General features: G+C 48.5%; 2 protein-coding genes across 2 annotated transcripts in view; one reads left to right on the plus strand and one right to left on the minus strand.

Annotated features, from left to right (window-relative positions):
* The first annotated feature begins 6,025 nt into the window (after positions 1–6,025).
* PCYT1A (phosphate cytidylyltransferase 1, choline, alpha) lies at positions 6,026–17,489 on the plus strand. Its single transcript, XM_009870912.1, has 9 exons — positions 6,026–6,047; positions 6,343–6,483; positions 9,100–9,199; positions 11,322–11,438; positions 13,444–13,595; positions 14,379–14,457; positions 15,368–15,510; positions 16,518–16,706; positions 17,283–17,489. The coding sequence occupies exons 2-9, from the start codon at positions 6,367–6,369 to the stop codon at positions 17,487–17,489; spliced, it is 1,104 nt and encodes a 367-aa protein (XP_009869214.1). The 5' UTR covers positions 6,026–6,047; positions 6,343–6,366.
* A 4,608-nt stretch (positions 17,490–22,097) lies between these two features.
* SLC51A (solute carrier family 51, alpha subunit) overlaps positions 22,098–22,484 on the minus strand; it is a 1,645-nt gene continuing 1,258 nt past the window's right edge. Inside the window, exons 6-7 of the mRNA XM_009870915.1 lie at positions 22,347–22,452; positions 22,098–22,234 (exon numbers count right to left, since the gene is read on the minus strand). Coding sequence (XP_009869217.1) covers positions 22,098–22,234; positions 22,347–22,452 — 243 coding nt within the window. The remainder of the gene's footprint in view (positions 22,235–22,346; positions 22,453–22,484) is intronic.

Below are 22,484 nucleotides of genomic sequence, written 5' to 3' on the forward strand. Positions count from 1 at the left end.
CGGAGGGGGAAGGTGTGACCTCGCTGCTGCACAGGCACGCATCGTCTCCAACCCTCTTTTTGTGTCCACCAAAGTCCTGGCAGCGCCGATTAATGGTTGTGTAATTAGAGTTAAAGTCTGCAGGGATTCTGAGAGCTGCTCGCTGTGGAGGGAGGTGCAGGACACTGCCGGTGGCCCTCCCTCTTCTGTCCTCACCCCATGCCCTTGCAGCCCCAGGTCCCCCAGCCTGCGGCTGGCAAAGACTGGTGAGGGGAGAAGCAGGTACTGATGGGGGTTCCATCTGCAGGACTCCAGGGCCTGAGGACAGCCACCATACTTGCTCCTGAAACTCAGATGACAAAAATCTTGTCATTTATTTCCTGAAGAAATTTTCTGTGTGTGCAGGATTATTAAAATTAATGACTTGGAAGTTTCTTGGTCCAAGGTCTGGATTGTATAGTTCTCTTGAAATTACTGTAAGATGAGCCACCAACAGTTTTTGTTGAAGCAAGGATTTAGTTTTGATGTGTGAACCTTGTAAAAGGAGGTTGCCTCCTGAAGTCTCAAAAGGCTCGGTTGTCAAGCCCTAAAAATGAAACACAATGCAACTCAACACAAAAGTCAGGACAGAATGTCCGGCCATCCTTGTACTTTATTGTCCCTGGGCAGGCTCCGAATCTTCTCTGATTTTCTGCATAAAACCCTATTCTTGCTGCTTTGCTAACCGCAGCAGAGACTCTGGTGTGTGGCAGGATGCTCAGTGCCTCAGGGTTATGGTGTACCCAGAAGGGCCATGAATTCATGGGGAAGGTCTTGCCAGCAGTTTCTCCTTTTTTTTGGTGCGTTTCCTGGCAGCACTGCCTAGGTGATCACACTACACAGCCCTCAGTTGTGGTGGTGGTAGAGAGAATCACGTTAAGCCATTTGGGACTTTGTTGGTGAAAAGCAGCATCTTTTCATCAATTGTGGGACACAGGTACCAGATCGTCTGCGCGCTTGGGCTCTGCGTGAGAAAATGTTCCCAGCCTGCCTGTGCTTCTAGGCGGTGCAAGGCTCGAGAGTTTGATTTAGGCAGTATAGCAAAGGGCTGGATGCTGTTGGACCAGTGCGTGGCACTGACTGAACTGGAATCCCTGTTCCATGTTCATGGGGCTATTGATGTGCTGTGGGATAGCTGCTTTACTCAACCCAAGTAGCTGAAGCAGCCTGCGTTTTCAGTGTAGACAAGAGTCTGCGAGCCAGATCCTACAATAACCTTGATGAGGGGCTTGAGTGAGAGCTTAGACTGTCTAGATAGAGCAGATGCTGACTGTGGGGAGAGCAGACGTGCTGGGGAGTCACTGTCTTCTTCTCGGGAGGTTTGCAGGCTGGATGAGCACTCAGTTTTTAAGCAGATGCTCTCGATCTGGAGACTGGGGTGTGTCTGCGCCTCGCAAGCTTGGACTGGGAATAAAGTTGCCTTGGAGACTGGGCAAGTTTCTTAAGCACAGATTGAAGAGAGATGCAGATCTCTCCCAGTAATTCTGTATTAACCTTCATCTTGTAAACAGGCTTTCTCACTGTGATGAGTTGTCCCTTAACCTTTTCTGAGTCTTTCTGTCTACAACAGACCTCTACAGGGATACACACCAGTAAGGTTGGTTGTAAACTGGGGGGTGAAGGTGGGGAAAAGGATTCTTTTCTACCTATGACCAAGAAGTGCAGGGCCCTTCAGGCACTTTACAGCCTGGCAGGGCAATTATCTGATGTGACAGGACTTCTTAATTTTCCCTGAGGATCTTCCTTATGTGCTGTCCACGTGTCAAGGTAATTCTCTGCAGACAGCTGGCAGAGTGCAAAGTTTAGTAGTATTTGCTCGCAGATGAGTCAGCAGAAGAGAGAAAGCTTGCTCCTGTAAAGTGGGATGATCTTGTAGGCAAAGCAGCACATGAGAGTCACGTCTGACTGTGCCAATGCCTTCCAAGTGCAGAGGGACGATGACAAGGGAGCCGGGGAGCTGCAGGTGTCGGAGGGGCCTCGCTGATCCAGCCTGCCGGTCTTGCGCTGGCTGGGATCTCAGGTGAGAAATGCAGCAGCCTTGGGCAAGAGCATTCACTGAGTTGTTACAGCTCCTGTTTTGCACCAGCTTTGAGTTTACGTACCAGAATTTATTTTGGCGCGTAAATCTGCAAGGGAAAAGCAGCAGAAGTGGCAGAAGCAATCCTACTACTGCATGTAGATTTGCAGATAATATTCTTCAAGCAATTTCTCAGGACATCAAAATGCCAAGAATGTGGATGGACCAGGTCCTCATGCCATCAGTGTGCTTAGAGTGAAGAAATACCTAAGCTGCTTCTCCAGTGTAGTGCAGTTCTCTGACATCACCACGGCAAAACAAAACATCAGTCCTGCCCGTGAAGATGCAGGTAATGAGATAAGGCTGTGGCTGAGCAAGATTTGCGGTGCCTTTTCTGACCGTCTCCATCTGCCAGAGGTGTTAACTTTGGTGTCGTGGTTAAATTCCAGCTCGAATGATGGTGTAGTTAACTCACACTAAGGGAAAAGTTTTACATTCTTTCTGTGCTTGTATTTTTTTTCCCTTTGTGGTAATCAATGCTTGTCCTTCTTCCCCCTGCAGAGTGGCTGTGTTTCAGTGATCCCCTGACAGGGGAGAGCAACTGTTCTCCTGTCTTGGCAGCTGACTGCTCCTTGCAGAGCCTGTGCAACTCTCTCCCTCAAGGTGAACTAGCTGGCAGGGGATGCAAGGTGCTTTTTTGATACAGGATATGCACCAAATAAATGTCAGAAACGAAGCTCTGAGTGTTTTGGAAGTGGTGCAGAGGCTGATTTGTTCATGCCTTTCCCAAATGGGGCACTTCTGATGTTGCTCCGTGTGAGCAGCTTCTCATATTCAGCACAGACTCAGTAATGCAGGAGCATGATGTCTTCAACAAAATAGAAGGATGTTAATATTTTACAGCAGGACTCTTTCTTCTGGTTTTGCCTGGGTTTTATCTTGGAGTTATCAGAATTAGCTTTGAGAGGTATCTTCTCCTTCCACTTCCCCATCTGCTGCAAATGTAATTAATGTTAGAACAGTCAGTGTTTTGCACATTTGGAGAAGCAAAGCCATGTGCTCATGCATTAAGCTCAGCTACAGATGCTGGATCCATTGTTAATAAGTAATTGTTTGGGATGCTATTTTAGTCATCTGGGTCAAAATGAAACATTCTAAGGTTAGTAGCTTTATCGCGGCAAGACATGGTTTGTTTTTAAAAACATGTTCCCAGTTTTTAATGACGACAAGTTTGGTGCTGGGAGGACTTCCCAGAAACGCACTAGCCACAGGATAGAGATTTGTAAGCCCTGAAGAGTGGTAATATTATTATTTCTTTTCTGCATTAATTTAAGTCGTTAGCAGAGCTGCGTCACTCTTGAGGTGCCCAGGCCAGCTGTCCAGGCACTGCGGGGGCTCCCTCAGCAACATCTATCCTGTATCATCAGAGCAGATAGAGCCTATTTACACCACCCTCAAAGCTGGTTTCTCCCTTGGTGTATCAGGTAGAGCCACTGGTTGCGTCTGAGCGCTGCTGCTTCCTTAGTGCAAAGCAAATCCATTTGCCTAAGCTGTCACTTGCTGTCACTTGACTACCTCCACCCCAAGAAGTGGAAAAGTGAGTTAGGGTAGGTGGCGTCCCTGCCCAAAACAGGGAGGTTGGACTAGATGATCTCTAAGGTCCCTTCCAGCCTATGTCATTCTATGATTCTATGTTTTAAAGGGGATGGTTGGGTGTGGGAGGGGTTGGAAGAAGCTGCTGGAGATTTCTCCTGGGCTTGGACAGTGCTGCTGTACACCAGCCTAAAGCACAGTGTGTTGCCCTGTGCCGTCACCAGCAGTTCTTGGCTGGCCCTGAGCTCTGCACCCGGGAACGAGATGCTGGCGATAACTCAGCAGAGAGCATGCTGGTGAGCAGAGACATCTGGTTGCTCTGATGGGCCGAGCTGACATGGGAAGAGCTTCACCTGTTTGTAGTTGGAGGCTGCTACGTCCGTCGTTCAGCACCAAAGCCTCTGCTGGTGCTTTTTAGTGTTTTGCTGGGCAGTGGTTCAGAATGACTCCATTCAGCACATTACCAGACCTTTTAATTCCCTCTGAAGAGAAGGAAAGCAAATGGTCAGAGACCAGAAGGTGACTTGAAGCACAGTGAAATTATTTTGATCAATTAACAAGAAAATCTGCTGCTCTTTGCCCCACTGTTTCCATGAACACTAAGGTTACTTGAAGGAGAGACAGAGGTCTTCTGTTTTTTGTTAGCTGGATGGCTTCTGCTAGAACCATGGTGGCGAGGTAAATAACTGATACAGAGTGTGCTTGCAAGGTGTCACCTTGCAAAACCTAAGAATTATTTGTGTCATACCTTGTGTTTTCACAGAGGCACTCTGGAAGCTGCTGCATTTATAGCACAGATCTTGCCTGAAAGTTAAAAGTTTTTTCAAGTGCTTGAAGAGTTAGAGCTCAGGGATGCAAATTCTTTTTGCCTGAGACTGCTTTTGCATGCTCTCATATGTTTGTCTGTTGTTAGGAAATAGTAAATTAATTACCGGAATGGAGGAAAATCAGCCAGCTTGCCTCATAGGCATTATAGCTCATGCAGTTCTGAAATGTTCTTGTGGCTGCTGTTCACTGTCACTTTTGTTTTCTCCTCAATTGTTTTTTTTGTCTTCCCACTCACCTGAGATTCTGTTTCCCTGTTCTTAGTGCATTGTGTTAGGTCTGGCAGAGCACTCTGGGACACTTACACGCGTATAGCCCAAAACCTGTCCAACTGTGTTTGGCCCCAACACTGTTCATAGGTATCATCTTGTTGATGCTAGGTGGGAAGAGTGGTATGTTCACATGTTATTAAGCTGTGTTTGACTCCTTACTTTGGAACATTCCTTAACCTGGAGTCATTTGTGCTTGAGTAAATCCAGTCGACCACTAAATCTGCTTCTTAGCAGCTCTCTTTCACAAAGAGCACACTTCTTGGTTGCTGTACACCAGAGCTTTGCCTGGTGGCCCTTGCTGAGGACAGTCCCAGCTTGTCCCAAGCAGGAACACTCAGCAGAGTCCCCGTGCTGAGGAGAGGGATGATATTCAGAGGGACATCTGCCCTTTCTCATACCTCGCACTTGCCCCACCTGACACGTTCCAGCACACCCACTGCGTGTGGGTGGGGAGACATCTTAAATTCCATGCGTAAACATTATTCCTGGGTGGAGGGGTTCCTGCTGCTCTCAGGAGCGGCAAATGAGAAGTGCTATTTGCTGCACTGGAAAGCTGCCTTCTTTGAGTGAGCCAGAGAGATAAATGCTCTCTTTAGTTACATGCTTCGCAAATGTAGCACCCGTGTGTGACTCCTGCGGCAGCTGAAAAGGGAATGTTTGCTGCCGTGCTTTTCTGTAAATCCCCAGCTTTGCTTCAGCTCTGTGAAGTGCTCCCAGGGCCCTTTTGGGAAGGTACGGTAACTCCAGCTCAGAAGCACAGATAAATTATTGCCAGAGAGCTGTCGTGATTTCCGTCCCAAACTGGTTTGCCTGTCTGTCTGCTCGTCACAGAAGCAGTTCAGCTGAACCACCTCTTTTTGCAAGCTGGTACATAAAGTGCCAGAAGAAAGTGTGCCCTAACGTGGTGTCAGCAGCTGCTTCACCGTTGGCTGAGTCGCCACTGCGGAGGGGACAGGGGACGAAAGGGGAGCGTGATGGCAGCCATCCCAAGGTGAGCCGTCCCCACTGGGCAGCTCAGAACAACAAAGCAAACAGCAACCCTGCTAGTTATTGAAGTTATGACCATGGGTTGCACCCCTTCCCTCACCCTTACGCTTCTGCTTAAACCTGCTTCTTCCTCTCTTCAGGATTGTACAGGGCTACAGCACACTGCTTAGGTGTGTTACACAGAAGGGTGTAAGAGTGTTTGCATTTGTCAGAGTGAGAGCTGGGGAGGACTGAATGTAGAGTGGGCATGCCTGAATCCTTAGGTTGCTTTTCAGTGCTAAAACAGCATAATTAGCCTTGTAGCAATGATTTGTAACTTGAGTTGCAACTCGTGTGTGTTTCTCTCCAGCCAGCAGGCTGCTGAACACTTCTCTCTGCAGAACAGCTCGGAGTCGCATTAAATGATTCAGTATTCCCACCAGGCACTGTTTGTCAAGCCTTGGCAGCTGATGCCAGATGCAACTGGCTTAGTCCCTTGTTAGGTGGCTGTGCCTTTGCACTGACCTTCTGTACAATGTGCCTGCTGTTGACTGATTCTGCTTTGGAAGAGTTGAGAAATACCTTTTTTCTTTTTTTAAAATATTTTTTTCTTCTTTTTCTTTTTCTCCCTTTTATTTCATTTTGTTCCAGCTCTTACTGGACGTGCTTGGCAAGATGGAGCTGCCGACCTCCTCCAGGCTGAATTCCCGAAAGAGAAGAAAAGATGGATCTGGCCCCAATGGGGCGACAGAGCTGGATGGAATCCCTCCAAAAATGTCCCGAAGCTCACTCGTAAGTAAGCAGAGATAGGAGTTTTAGCTGGCTGCAAGATTAGGACATTGAGCCTTAAGAGCAGAAAGATAAATGTGTGAGGGTGTTTCTGTGGATGCAGAAAACAAGGTGAGGGGAATAAAGAAATGACAGTAGCTATCCTTCTTGCAAAGCCAGTTTAAAATCTTCGTTTGTTCATGCTAATAACATACTTGCAACATGGGCTTAAATTAGGTCTGAGGCAAGCGTCACTAAGCTGCTTTTGTGGCGTGTCCGGGTCGTTTGTAGTCACTTAAGCTGAACCCGAACAGGCATGCGTATATAGATGTCCATGGACGAGTGAGCATTCAGTTCTCACAGGTGGGAGGGAGAAATATGCCAGTCAAGCACAGAACAACTCGAGCGCCTTGCAGAAAGCAGTCTCGCTCCAGTCAGGGGAGCTGCAGCAGCAGGGTCTGAAGTCTGTGAGCACCTGCAGGAGCAATCTATTGAACCCACGCTCTGAAACACCAGGAGGATGGCTGTTTGATTCTCTTGGTCTGGTTCTCCTAGATCAACCTTGGGATGGCTTTAACAAGCTAAAGCCAGTGGGGTCCCTTCTAAAGAGGGTCTGTGCTGGCTAACGCTGGTGTAGAGGGCTGACTCTCACTTGTCTTTGCTGCATTGTCATGGTGGACTTTTAACAGCTCTTCTGTGTCCTCCTGGAGCTGTCCTGCATATCACGTGTGCTCTAGTTTGCTCTTTCTTTATCTTGATCGAAAGCTAGTTGCCATCCCTGCCATGTCATACTGGGATCATAGTCCTCAGCAAAATATGATGGTGTGTTGCAGCTTTCCTCTTTGACAGCAACTTTTTGCTCCTCAGGAGTCCTTCAGTCCTGTTCCAGAGCATTTGACAGATGGTAGCAAGGTCCAGCAGCACTAGCAGTGAACAAGCGTTGGGAATGGAGACTCGAGCTGTTGCATGACTTACCCCACAGAACCGTTATGTCCTTGACTGTTGTCCCTCTGCTAAGGAGAGAGAAGTGTGCAGGTTATTCCATGGGAATCACTTGCTCTTCAAGTTGGTGTCTGCCCTGTGTTAGAAATAAGCGTCTGTCTGTGAGCAGCACAGGACAAGTAATATCTAGCCACTTCTTAAACTTCCTGGCTGTTTTTTAGGCACAGGGCTGGCATACACCTTCTGATGAAAGATTTCTCTTTTCTTCCTTTTGTGAAAGATTTATTTATTATAGCAAGAGGAGGCATTACCTTGAAACCTTGAACACTCCCAAATAAACCTCTGGCTGGCAGAGCACTTCTGTGGAGCAGCAGGGCTCAGCAGCAGCAGATGATGGTAACAAGCCTGCTGGGACATAAGCCTGTTGTGATGTGCACAGCAGGTTGAGTCCAGTCGAGACACGGCAGAGGAAAGGCAAGACTCAGGCAGGAGAATATAAGGACATTTCCCTGATCCTCTGGTAGTTTCAACAGGGTTTTTAGTGCTTTTATTCGTAGCTCCTTATCAGGTATGTGCCAACCAAAGTGGAAAGAATCTGGTTTTATTCACAAGTCCCAGATATAATGGCAGTGATGAGAGACCTGCAGGCCTTACCTAACAGCAAGGATCCTGGTGGAGGTGGTGGTGTGTGAAATGCAGGTGCTAGAGCCTCAGTAAGTTAAAGGAGATTTTCAGCAGTATCAGTTTGCTTGAATATAGTGGTCAGTGGTTGCTTTCTTGGGCACTTCACTTTGATCATGCTAATAAGGAATGAGATTAGTGGTAATAGCAGCTGTCTTTCTGGTTGCAGTGATGCTGAGCACTGTGGCAGGATATGCAGTGGGAGTCTGCTGATTAGCTTTTTGCAGCTTGAAGGTGTTACTGTAATGATCTACCAGCATGTTTCCTAGTCTGGCTCAGGAAAGAGACATCCATTGCTGCCCCACACCTTCCAGCTGGAAGGAAACTGAGCTGTTTGTTCTGTAATGGGAAGGGCAGATGTTTTGTTTCCATTCAGAGGAGACCAGAAATCAGCTGCTGATTAAACATACCGCTGTGGTCAAGTAGCAGATCAGAGGGGTTTTCCTGTAGCGGCTGGAGATACTCTGCCCCAGATCAAGGTCAGTCTCTCACTACGTATGGCTCAGAAATGGATGGCGGTACATGTATTCCCTGGGAATTTGTGTTGCGGTTGATAGTGCTCTTCTGCTCATTCATGTGCTCAAATCGAGGAGCTGTTACAATTTGTACATCACAGCAGAAGCACTCGGGCCCAGCAAAGTGATGGTCTTGCCTGTGTGGGCATAGCTGGAGCTGTGACAGTGAGTTTTGGTGAAGCTTGGCTTGTGCTGCTGTGAGCAGAAGTCTGGTTGTCAAAAGCCTGTTTTTACCAGCTGCAGATCTGAGCCTCCAGTTTTCTTGGGTCCGGTATGACTACCATCTTCTGAACTCTACTTTTCTCTCTCTTTTCCTCTCTATAAACTCAGGCTAATCACCCTGCAGGGCTATTTTGAGGTTTAACACTAATAAGTCCTTGGGTTTGAATTGTGCAGAGGCACAGTGAGTCACTCAGTGAGTAGGACACTGCAGTGGCAGTGCTGCCGTTACACGTGGCTCTCACCTTTGTGTTCTCACCACCAACCTTCTCTGGCTTTTTAGGGACTGAGGGAACCGGCTCCGTTCTCAGATGAAGTGGAAATCGATTACAGTAAGCCATACCTCAGAGTAACATATGAAGAAGCGATGAGAGGGACCCCTTGTAAGTAAAACCAACAGACTGTAAGGGACTTGGTATAAATCTTGGCGGTTAGGGGGTGGGTGTGATGATGATACCTCTGAGACCAAACCATCCTTGTGTGTCAGATGGGGTTTGCAATGAATTGATTAGATAATACTTTGGTGATAACTGTTCCCATGTGAAATTGGGCCTGCCAGTACAGCTAAAGTTGGAGCTTGTTTGTGTGGGGAACTGTACCTTCACCAGTAAGTCTATTTGAAGCAAATAGATATTTGTGTTGTAGCTTTTCCTGTGCCATTGACAGCTACAGAGTAGAATCAGAGCTGAACTTTTTTCTGGACTACTGAAGTTGAGCACTTTAGGAGTCATCTTCTCTGAAACTTGAAATGGGCAAGTAAAACCAACATGTCTTTGTCCATAATGTCCCGTTATAGCCTGGATTTGAGTTGAAGGCACACAGTAGGCCAATCCCACAAGAGGAACGTGTTCTTTTCCTCTCTAAACCAGGCTGGGAGAAACACTGTTCTCTTTGCAAGTCCAAAGAGGAGGCAGAGGCTGGACTGACTCCTGAAGGATGGCTGCCCTCTTGCCAAACAGAATGTGCAGACGGTGCTGTCTTACTTGGCCTCTCTGTTATGGCTACAAAGACAACAAAAATGCTGCACTTCTACCTACGTGACTGCTGCGGAGAGAAGAGCCAGCTCAGACTGAGACCTGGCAGTGGTTTCCTGCCAGAGGTGCTGGAAATCCAATGCATTTCACAGTCTGCATTAGCTTTTCAACTGAAATTCTAGAGCCTGCACAAACGACCTTGATTTCAGCAGCGATGGCTCTCCTGCCTGCTAAGACTAAAATACACTGCATGCTTCCTTGTTGCTGTTTATGCCTGTGCTTAGGGATTGTAGCTGCTGCAGGTATGGAGGAAAAGGAACTCCCAGCCAATTTCCAGAACGTAATTGCACTTTCATAAAGGCCTCCCAGGACCAGCCCTTTTCTGGCATCCAGAAAGCTTTTGCAGTCTTAAATCTTCAGATCCTTGACTCTCCAGAGCCTGCTGGCATCCTGAGGTGCATTTGCTGAGGAGTGATTGTCAGAGGCTGTCCACAAACTGACTCACCTGCTTAGCTTGAACTTAACAACCTCACCTTTGCATCAGCTCATCCTCTTGCTGCCTCCCAGGCTCTGTTACTGGGTAACTTCAGGGCCTTGCCCAGACCGATAAGGTTTCAGCTCTCCTGCTAAGCCCTTTCCTCGCTGTGCTGTGCTTCTGCTTACACCACTCAGAGTCTGCCTGAATTAGGCCAGAGAGCAGCAGGGCCATTCCCAAGTGTGTCAGATACAAGAACTTGTGACTTTCTGTTACCAGTAGCAAGAGGACAGCAGTCCTGTGTGGTCCCAGGAGACCAGAAGTCAAGGAACCTCCTACTACTGTGTGGTGGTGATAGACTATCTCACTTCACCTCTTTGCTGACCTCAAAGAGCTGAACTACAATTTCTTCTGGCAGAGGTGGCCTGAGGAAAATTTTGTTCCTCCTTATTTATCTATGGATTTAGCTGATAGTGCCAGCAGTTCAGCAGAATTGTATCTGCTTTACTTTGAGTATTCCAGCTGGGGTTTTGGGTAGACCCTTGTACTTCATGGGTCTGGGGGAGCTGATGATGCAGGCTGGGGTATCAGAACAGTCTGGTCCCTCAGCCAGTCTGGAAGCTGTGGCAGCAGCCTGCAGAGGAGGATGCTGAAAAGGTCTTGAGTTTTCATCCTGGCTGACAGGGGAAATCAGTCACCTACAAAATATTTGGGCCAGTTCCCCTCTGGTATATCACTGCTGTGCAAAAGAGGTAATGCTGCATTTGGATTTGCTTTGCCTCTGCTCTCCCTTCATCTTGTTTTGGTGGATATATCTCTGAGTCCATCTTTGAATGTGGTTGCATTTCAGCCCTGTGCTCAGCTGCATTTGTTTCCGCGTGGGAAGGCAGAGCGCCAGCCATTTCTCTTCACAAATCTTTCCTGGCTATAACTGCATTCTGCCGGTTTTCTGCAACACCCCCAAGAGTTTCAGAAGGTCTCCAAGTGCAGGCAGGAGCAGCAGCTGCTTCTCCAGGAAGGCATCTTCACAAATGTCTCTCTGTTCCTTTGGCACAGTGGATCGCCCTGTCAGAGTTTATGCCGATGGAATATTTGATTTGTTTCACTCTGGACATGCCCGGGCCTTGATGCAAGCGAAGAACCTCTTCCCAAACACATACCTCATTGTCGGAGGTAAGGGGTAACCTTGATGACTTTGGCTGTCGTAGGAGCACAGTTTACCTCTGTCCGTGGTCATGCGTACAGCTGGCGTAGCAGGGGTTTTTCCTTATAGCTTCAGTGGTTCTTACTGCAGCCAGTTGTCCCAAATGTTATTGGAGTCTTATTGCGATATGTCTAGTGTTGGATATGTCTGCAGAAAGATCTCCTGTACCTGTATGATATCCTGTATGAGTGCTGGAGGAGCAGATTCTTGATCAAGTTGTTCTAATTTGACACCTTTCTTTTGTGACAGGTATCGATGAGTTACATGTCTTGAGTATCAAAATATATGGGGGACAGTTGAACATCTGCCTCCTGAATGAGAAAAAGAATGGGTAACAGTTCCTGCATAACATGTTGCCTGTATCGCCCTCCAGGTCACTCCCCTGCTTCAGCTTTCTGCTGGAGATTGCTTATGGCTAATCCCAGAAGGTCTCACTTGGAGCGTGTAGATGACGGTGGCACCATGGGCATGTGGCTGGTCACATGGAAGCCAGTCACTCATTTCTCCAAATAAAAGTTCCCCATTTTGTCTGTTAGTTTCAAAAGTCTGATGACAGGAAATATCCTGCTGACTGCCTGGGGAGATCTAGCAGAGGTGTTTCAGCCAGGCCTCCTTCAAGAGTGTAACAGGGATAAAAGAAACTTTTTTCTGGCTGCTGTGGAACCCTGTGTTCTGTCCAGGCAGTGTCTCTGTGCCTGTACCTTCACCCACCTTAAAGCCATGTCAGGCTGTGGAGGTCATCTGTCAGGAGGTGACCTCTGGCCAGGCTGCACAGTGATGTTCAAGTATCAGAGCTGAGAATACCTCTGACTAGTTTTCTCAACTATTGCTAGCTTAGTGAAGGAAAATGTAACTCTGATCCTGCGACAGAGTGATCATAACATCTTTCTGTGATTTGTTTCCTTATCATAGTTTCACTCACTGCTGAGGGCATTTTTATAGTAGTATTTCTGCATTTTTTTGTGTACACTTCAGTACTGTCTGGAAGGGGAAGGGAGGGAGAAGAGCTGAAATAATTGCTTCAATCTACAAAGTGCTCTGAGCTTAAAAATCTTGCAAACAGAAAGACATCCCCACATACATAAGTATTGTACATCGAACAGGAAAATCACTTCAAGTTGAATCATTAACATAGTAATGTAGCAGCGTATGTAATCACACTCTCTGCCTCTGGGAGACTGGTGAGGAGGTGAAGGGCAATGAACTGTTCCCCTTGCACCAGGAACTGAGGCAAGAGGCCACAGCCAAAGCGAACATTAGCGCTGAGCTGGGAGCAGTCTCACCCACTCTTTATCATCTGTTTGTCTAGGACATAAATACGTCAAATACCAGTGAGACTGGTAATGCCTTGTTTACTTTTGAGTCTTATAATCAAACAAAACTCCCTACTTCTCAGTGTCTTACATTGCAGATTATGAGGAGTTGTTAGGTTTTTTCCTCATAGAACATACTAATTAAGCTAACTTGATTTGCTGTGAACTCACTCCTTGTTTTAATACAGCTTTTCAAGGACTGGACTGTGGATGGCATTTTAGGAAATGGGAAACTTACACAGTTTTTCTTTAGGGGTTTTCTTTAGGCTTCAGTTTTCACGCTAGAGACACCCATAGATTTAAAAGCAGATTTCTGCCCGACTGACCCCCAGGTGTCATTTCCTACCAGAGAGTTGTCTCCTCTGTTGTCTGATTTTCTCGATAAGCATTAGGCTCTGGAGACCTTGAGGGCTTGTGTAAGTGTCCAGCTTGGGCAGAAATGCCCCGAACAGCCTGCCTAGAATTGCTCAGGAGTTTAGTGCCCTGGAGCACTCCCTGTTCCTGGTGCTTTGTGGCTGGAAGAGCCGGGTTTGAATGGGCCAGTGCCAGCCTCCGTCAGCAGCTGGCATTGCGTGGTTTAGCAGGGGCGTGTGCAAGGTCCTTTTACTGTAAAACGTTTGGTGAGTACCTCAGGCTCACTCCTCTCTGCCTGTTTCTTCAGTCTGCAGCGATGAGCTAACCCATAACTTCAAGGGCTTCACGGTAATGAATGAAAATGAGCGGTATGACGCTGTGCAGCACTGTCGCTATGTGGACGAAGTGGTGAGAAATGCGCCGTGGACGCTCACCCCCGAGTTCCTGGCAGAGCACAGGGTAATTTGTGACATCTGATCCGTTCCGAATTTTGATTAGCCTCAGTCTGTGCTTGCTGTTTACAGCAAGAATTCGTGCATGGGGATGACCTCTGCCTGAGCAACCTGTTCCTGTTGAAACTCCCTAAATATAGAATGACCTGGGTTATGGGAACCGAGTGGGTTTCTTGGGAGGCTAGAAGCATTTGCTGAGCTGGCAAGTAATGGTAAAATAAGATAAAAATTGTGACATAGTGAAAAAGCCTGAGATGGTTCTTGCTGTTCCAGAAATTGATGCTGGTTACAGATTGGTGTGAAACACGATAGAGAGAGTCTAACACAGGTTGGAAGGGATTTCTGGAGAGTGTCTGGTCTGAATTCCTGCTTATAGCAGGAGCTGCTTAGATCTACATCAGCATCCCTGCAGCAAGAGACCAGGCAAGCTGTCTTGAGAGTCTTTTATCAGTTGGTACAATAAAGCAAAAGGAGTCTAAGTTGAACTGGAGGTGAAGGAGTCTCTAGGGGAGTTTGCTAAGTTTACCCTTGTTGCCATTAACAAACCATTCCTCTGTGGAGCTTAAACCAGGTGTGTCCTTAGTCCCAGCCTTTCCTCTCTGGCGTGTTCTTAAAATTGATGCGCAATTACCAGAACTCAGGACTGCTCTGGATTGCTTTTTAAGAGGAAAGTGTCTTGCTGTTCTCTGTCACACCCCTGCTTGGAGTTGTTGAGAAAAAAGTTACCATCCTTGGACAACATGCATGTTCAAGATAAAACATTGACTTGCATCGTTTTCTTGATTTTCAGATCGACTTTGTTGCGCACGATGACATCCCCTATTCTTCTGCTGGCAGCGATGATGTTTATAAGCATATAAAAGAAGCAGGTGAGTGTGGGGCCGGCTCTCCAGGGCTTCCTGTCAAAGATCTGCTGTATTTCTTCTGTGCCACTGTACGGCAGGATTATGCCTAAGGAAGTGGCTGTACCTCTGTGGGAACAAGATCTACCCAGCAGAGTCTGAGGGCAGGAAAAAGCCCAGCTTTGGGCCCTACTTCACGGACTGTTCCGTGTCCCAGGCCAAGCAATGCCCAGCATCAGTTCCTACTTCAGTCTAATTATTGTGATTGAATTAACAGCCACCTTTTTGAAAAAATGCTGAGATTTGGCTTACAGATTCTCACAAAGGGAGAATCTTATGACCTTAGCCAAGTGGCTCCTCTTGGGGGCTGATTAGCTCAGTTGGTTAGAGTGTGGTGCCAATAACACCGAGGTCGCGGGTTTGATCCCCGTTCTGTCCCCATGTGTTGCCTGATCTAGTTGAGAGGCATCCCTGCCCACAACAGGGAGGTTGGATTAAATGATCTCTGAGGTCCCTTCCAGCCTAGGCCATTCTATGATTCTAGCTGTTTGCTGTAAAACTCAGGGAGGGTGCAGCTTGTTTAAAACTATCCAAACCCAGCCATCAGAGCTTGTTATATTTCCACCCACTAAATCATAGAAGCCCATGTCCTGTCCTTGTCACCACACTATATGCAGTGGATTAGAGTCAATGCTGTTTAAACCAGCTAAAGTGAAGAGCATTAGAAGACATGGAATTTTGACATGGTTTGGATATACATTCATCTTACTTAGGCCTTCCTCTTAGTCTTGGAAAGGAGAATTCAAGGACAAAGATGTCATGTTCTGAGGACAGCTAGGAAGTGAGCTCTGGAGAGATTGTTTCCTAGTAGAAGCGGCAGCAGCTTTTTGCTGTGTGTCTTGCTACAGCTGTCCTGAGTCCTGTTCCCCAACTTTAGGCATGTTTGCTCCAACTCAGAGGACTGAGGGCATCTCAACGTCAGATATCATCACCCGGATTGTACGGGACTATGATGTCTACGTCAGACGGAACCTGCAGCGAGGCTACACAGCTAAAGAGCTCAACGTCAGCTTCATAAATGTGAGTTGAAGTGTGTCTGACCACAAGCTGCATGAAGAGGTGTAGAGTTTTGTCTAGTGGTTGCACAGTGCTGCCATATGCCGGTAAAAGGCAAGTCTGCAGAGCTAAGCAGTTGTGCCAAACCAGTGTCCTTGGACCCCTGAAACTGCCTCTGGGAGCCGCCCAGAGGAACTAGGGTTTTGCTAATACTGCTCCATTGTCAGGAATATATTGGTGACATTTTACCTGTTGAAAGAGCTGGAAACAAAGTGTGTGGCGACATACATGTTTTGTTGAATTGAATGTAGGGTGGGTTGTTCATGGAAGCAGCTGCTGTGTCTCATCTCTCTCCTCCTCCCTCAGTCGTTTTTGGGGATAAAATCTGATCCTGTTCTCGCTGTACCATTCCCTTCCTGGAGCTGCAGGAGCAGCAGAGCTTGTGTAGGAGAGAAGGATGTGCTCCAACCTCATGTTCTAGCAGCTCTAGCCCACAAGCAGAATACACGGCAGAAGGCACTTCTGATGTTGGAAGTAAAATTGAAAACTTCTTTTAATTCACTTAGATACTATGCCTATTTTTTTTAAATACAGTCAAACGTAAAAATGAAATGAGAGAGCTAATGGCCACTTGGCCTCTCTTTGGCATGTAACTCTGCCTCTGTTTAAAAACACCCAGCAGAAAGACTTGTGCTGTCGTGATTCACAAAGAGACCTACAGCAGGTCACTCAAATCTAATCTATATATTGTATAAATATTTCCCTCTTCCACGCACTCCTATTAGATAGTGCTTATCTCCGGCTTTAGTCTCACTCTGTGTACTGTGCAAGTGCCCGCCACAAGGATCTCACGGCCTCGCTGTGTCTGCCATTTAGTCTAGGGAAGAAGTGTCGCTGAAGGGAAGGAGAAGTGTCACAAGACTAATGGAGATGCTGAGTCTAAAGCAGCAGCTCAGTGTAATAACACAGAGCAGAGGCAGTCATCACTTAGATCTGGTGAGCTGTATTCTCATCCACTGCTTACTGTACAGGAAAAGAAATACCACCTCCAGGAGCGTGTGGATAAGGTGAAAAAGAGGGTGAAGGATGTAGAGGAGAAGTCCAAGGAATTCGTCCAGAAAGTTGAGGAGAAGAGTATTGATCTCATTCAGAAGTGGGAAGAGAAGTCCCGGGAGTTCATCGGCAATTTCCTGGAGATGTTTGGCCCAGAAGGCGCGTTGGTAAGGAGCCATTCTGGGGAAAGGGGATTTTGGAGAGCTCAGTAGTCCTTGTAGGGTTTCTGGAGCCCATGTTCTGCAAAGCAGAGGTTTATAGTTTGTTGCGGTGCTCCATGTGCTGCCAGACAAGTTGTCCTGGGCTTGGGCAGCCTGTTTGCAGGGAGCCCTCACCTTTGCCAGCTGGATAATGCCAGTTGAGACTGTAGTGTGATAAGTCCCCGTGTCCTACAAGCTGGCCTGTAAACTCCAGCTGTTGTCCTGCAGGCCACTGAGCAGCCAGGAGATCAGTGGTCACTTTGTCGCTGACCTGGGATGAGTCTGAATCTGCTTCTATTTGCCAGGCTTTCCTGTGCCGTGGGGTAAATATCACAGGTACTTCATGTTAAGAGTGCCCGAAAACGGGTGGTGATGATGCTCTGTGCAGTTCCCAGAGCCTAGAGTGGTGCTTGGGCTTCTGCTCTTGCATCGCACAAGACATTGAAGGGACTCGGCAGCTCAGAGCATTGCACAAGCTGTAAGTAGGGTCCATTTCCATCGCTGTTTGAGCCGTGCTAACAGTCTCCTTGTTTCCATCGCTAGAAACACATGCTGAAGGAGGGCAAGGGCCGGATGCTGCAGGCCATCAGCCCAAAACAGAGTCCCAGCAGTAGCCCCACACATGACCGCTCCCCATCTCCTTCCTTCCGCTGGCCCTTTTCAACCAAGACTCCTCCTTCTTCACCGGCCAACCGCTCCAGGAACAAGTCTGCAGTCACCTATGACATCAGCGAGGATGAAGAGGATTAAGCTATGAGCCGGGATTTGCTGCAAACCGCTAATCGCCAAATAAGTCCGGACCCACTGGGGAACTCTGAATGAGCAAGGGAGCCATAGGCACAGGGCTGACGGTGAGCACAGGGCCTTGGAGGCACCCGTTGCTCTTGGCAAGGGCTGCTGCCTGGAAGCACATTCAAACCTCCTCTCCTTTCTCCTCCTCAGATCCCCTTTTTATTGTTTACGTTCTAGTGGTTTCCAGAGGGAAGATGGTTTTTATATTTTAAGAAAATACTCTTTTGAGGCACAAAGAATAGCACTCAAGTGTGGCTTTTGTTTTGGTTTCTTTTCCCTTGTTAAACCTCCAGGCAAGAGGGAGACTGGGAGGACCCATCTGCCTCTTCTTTCCTTCAGCTCCTCTGTCTTATTCCCCCGCACCCAGGCAGTCTCTGTGCTGCTGCCAAACGAAGACCCCTTGGTTCCTCAACTAGTGTGACCTCAAGAGCACACAGAAAGTGGTGGTGTAAAAAGAGGCTTCTAGGAAATAGAGACACCTTTGCTGCACTGGAGTTGATAGGAATCTATCCAGCAGTACTCACGTGCCTCTCTAGCCAAGCTTCCCAGCGTGTTGCAGTGAGGACGTGCTGGGTGAGGGGCTGCCAGCTCAGCACGCAGGAGTTACACGCTGGAAGAACTCTCAGCACCCTAGGGTTGTGCACACCCTGTAAGCACAGAGCAGATTGTATGGGAGCTGCAGGGGAAGGGCCTTGCCAGCTAATCTTAACAAGACTGCTAAATCTTGAGCTAAAATGCAGCCTCGTGTTGTTGTTGGAGAGAAGAGAATGAGTCTTTGCTTCAGGGCAACTGCTGTCTGTGCGTTTCCTTAGGTGTGTGAGAGCTCAGGTAGGAAACAAATGTGTCTGCTCCTTTGAGAAGTTCCTTGTCCCAGTCTCTGGTGTGTAGTAAGTTTTACTGTCTGTCCAAATGGCCCTCAGCACTGTGCTCTGTGTGTGTTTGTCTGTGTTTCAGTTGCTGTGCTTTAAGGGCTGGAGTAGTCCTTTACACTGGTGCTGTGAAGTTGCTGCTATAAAGGACAAAACGTGACTCCGTACAGCCAGTTTGCTGTCTGCGTTGCTGTGTGCAGCTGGACAGGTGAAGGGCACATTTTACCCAGGGAAGGGTCCCGGTCCCGCGTGACAGTTACCTGGCTTGCACAATAAATGCGCCAGTCAGTGCCTGCTTACTCTGTTCCTTGAGGCCAGCCAGAAAGAGCATCAGAGAACGCTGCAGCTTTTTAGGATTTTAAACACGTAGTCTGCTCATTTGAAGCAACGGTCCAAGTCATGCCTGCTGTTGTGTCTGTGATAAACGCTGAGCTTTGTGGCCTGTGGCTCCCCGCAGGCAGTCACCCTCCTCGCGCTGCGTGCCTGGGCGCAGAGCAGGCCGGCACACTCCATTCCTGGCAGCCAGCGCTGGAGGGACTGGAGTCACTGTCATGGAGCTGTGAAGCTCCTGCTTGTTTTTCTGCTCGGGTTTGCCTGCGATGCCCATTGCATCTGGGTGGAGCTGCTGGGCTGAGTTTAACTGTGTCCTCCTGCCACGCTGGGAGCAGAGGACAGCTCGGAGCCCAGTCAGCAATGCTGCAGGACACAGGGCTCGGGGAGCGGTGGGCGCAAGGAGGCAAATCGTCAGACGATGCCATGGTGCGGTGCTGCCAGGGGACACGGGGGCCCTGTGATAGGAAGAGGCTGCGGCTTCTTTCCAGCTTTTATCTTGCTGATCCTTTGTCACGTTGATCAAACGGCGTGATAGAGACTGTGCTTCTATTGAAGGCAGAGCTGGTATGGGAAAGGGTATTTTGGGAATTCCTCATCTGCCGCTTGGACCTCTTGTCAAGGCCCTGCACAGCTCTGGGAATGTGGCTGGCTGCTATGGATTTGAAGCTGTAAGGAACAAAGAACTGTCACCTGGTATATGAATGGTAGAGCACTTACTTTATGTCACCCACGTTCTCCCTTCCCCACCTTCCTTTCCTCACCCTTCCCTCAGTATGAGTGTTGTGTTGCTTTCTCGAGCAGGATCACAAAAACCAGGCTGCTGTAGAGCCTCACTACTGTTTTAAACACAAGTTATGCAACAGTGTTCTATAAATTTGGATAACAATGGTGGTTTGGATGGCGGTTTGTTCTGCAGAGGCCTTAATGGATTTTCTTGGTCTCTCTGTAACACCTGGGGTGCTTGGTAAGAAGCCAGCCGTGGTTTCACATGTAGCTTGGAATAACAGAGCTGTATCTTGTAACCAGCAATTCCTGCTTCCTCCTTGAACTTCAATTAAATTGGACACTCAAATCCCAGACTAGTCTTTTTTTCTCCCCCTTTTGTTTTTTTGTTTTCTCCTGGATTGCTGGTCCAGCTTCATCTCCAGCACTGCCCTGTTCTGTCAGGAACAGGACAAAGCTTGATCTTTGGGTAAAACGTGAGCCAAGTTCTCCAGGGTCATCTTGTTACCCGCAGATATAGCCAGTGCTGCTGCTTCAGGGCTGTCCTGCACATCCTGAATCCATCCCACGCTCTTCAAAAGAAGCAGCTGGTAGAGACATGCTTGAATTAAGCATGAAGTAAGAGAGAGAGTGGAAAATTAAAACTTTACTAGCATGCATTGAAGAACGTGGAATTTGATGCTGCTAAATTCGGAGTTGTTGGTTCCTGTGACGCAGCCCTTCCTTGGTTCCTCTTTAGATCTGAGCTGTGAGGCTGCTGGCACTGGCAGAAAGCCCCTGGGAGGGGATTTTCTGATGGTAAGAAAGAGCAGCAGCAGGGCAGAGCTAAAAGGTGCCGAGGGTGCTGTTAGAAGACACGAAGAGCGTGGCACTTCAACAGCATATTGCTTAGAGCTGTAGGAGGTCTTTAAACTCTTGAGAAAATTGTGGCACGCACCTGCACTGACGTGATTTTGTGCATTTTATAGAGGGTTGGGACATTACCTGTTCTAGTAGTCGAAGAGAGGAAGGTGCTAGAGCAACCAATACGCTTGGCTGTAGCAGTGACTTTGGTGAGACTGAGCTGGCATCTTGCCCCCCGCCCTCAGGGTGGGCTTCTCCCTGCCAAGAGCTCCCTGGTATAAAGGAGTGATTTTCCTGTCTGCCGCAGGTAAGGAGCTGAGTCCCATATTTTGCTGATTGCCTGGGTGTTGCTTCTTGGCAAAACCATGAGATCGCTGGATCCCAGTGCTTGTGCTGGTGCCCAGAAAACTTCACAACAGCCGTGTGCTATTGCCAGAAGCCTGTCAGATTTGGAAGTCTCATAACACATCTTCCTGTAGAGCAGTTTCACTTTGAACACAGCCACCTGCAAAAAGTTCCAAGTTGCTTTTCTCCACCTCTTCATGGGACAGAGGACTTGTTTTTTCCCCAGAATAAATCAATTCAATTAGTACAAGTTGGGAGCTTTAGCTTTCTGACTCTGCTTCCCCAGTGTGCTGCGCTGGCCAGAGGCGTTGCCATGGGAGGGCACCAGGGAGCAGGTAAGGAGAAGCTTTGGTGATGCCCAGCAGCAGGGTCTGGTCTTAGCAGTGATGGTCTGGAATCTGCTGCCCATCTTTGGCCATGCTTTGTCACCCAGTCCTGCCGTCACCTCTGGCCCCGCAGCAGTGGCTGCTTCAAGCTGGCTCTTCCCGGTTGGTCAATGTTTGCTGTGCTGGTTACTCTATATAGGCCTGTGTGCCTACTGTTTGTCTTAACTGGCTTGTTCTGGAGTAGAGTTTTTGGCTTTTATTTTTAGGCAAATAAATGCAAAATCGTTTTATTCAGCGTGTGGCAGATTCCCTTCTGCCATCCTAGCACAGCCAGCTCCCATTGTGGTCTCCTCACCTCCCCTCTTAGCAGTGGTTTGAGTGAGAAGATGCTTCAGTGGGGGTCAGAAGATTACCCTCTGGTTTCTGCGAGTCATCATCGCTCCTGCTGTCTGTCCCCTCCTCTGTTGTAAGTGTAGAGCCGATACTGCTACTGGAGCAGATCCCAGGCAAGGCTGGTTAAGACAGGATTAACTAATTGCCTGTGTTAGAAGGTGCTCCAAAGCTCCTTCCTTCGCCTGGCCCCAGTGTGGCAGGTGTGGGTGCTCCCGCAGAGCAGCCACTGCTGTTGAGAATGTGCCCCAGGGACAGGCCAGACCCATCCAGAGGTCTCTGGAGAAAATGGCACTGCCCCAGCGTTGCCTTGGTGTCGGACCCCGGCCAGCAGCTCCCGGAGGTGAGGTCAGCATCAGGGTTGGGTGTTGGGCACCCCATGACAGCCCCATGCTGTGACTGTGCTGAGCTGAGCAATGTTTTCCACTGTGTGGGACCATCTCCCACCCAGCCTGGGCATGACCTAAGCCCAGTCACTAACACAAGACTCTGGTACAAATTTCTCTTTATTCAGTGCCAGACAAGAGCCCCCCTTGGGCTGGAGGCAGCATCACAGATCCCTTTGGCTTGTGGCTTTCAGTTTTCAGACCCTGTCACCATGCTGAGATGCCCTTTCTACCTCTGCCTCCTCTGCTGCCAGCAGCTCCCCAGGGCTGGAGGAGGAGATGGTTGTACAGGGCAGACCAGCCCCTCACCTCACTCTGCCCCTTGGCCACCTCAGTTGCTCCCCCTCCTGCTCACGCCTTGACATCAGTGCTTGAGGGAGGGAAGCAGATGGGCTGGTAGCCCGGCTTGTCGTCCTCCTTGCGGTAGTATATCCGCGTCACCACTGCCAGGATGAAGGTCTGCGGGATCAACAGCTGCATGTTCATCTCTGGAAGCGAAGAGTCATGTGAAGCCTTCATCCACCGTGCTTTGCACCCCACCATGCGATGGGGGAGCTCAGCTGGGAGCTCCTGACGCCACTCCTCCATCTCCTGACTTACGCTGTGACCTGGCCTTGGAGGAGAAGGGCGGCGAGCAGGCAATGTTGCCGTTGTTGGCCAGAATGCTGAAGATGGCGGGCTGCAGTGCCGTCAGGACGAGGAGGATCTGCAACCACCGACAACCAAGGTGCTGGGGGC

This window comes from Apaloderma vittatum, unplaced genomic scaffold, assembly GCF_000703405.1.
Source record: "Apaloderma vittatum isolate BGI_N311 unplaced genomic scaffold, ASM70340v1 scaffold14766, whole genome shotgun sequence".
Lineage (NCBI taxonomy): Eukaryota > Metazoa > Chordata > Aves > Trogoniformes > Trogonidae > Apaloderma > Apaloderma vittatum.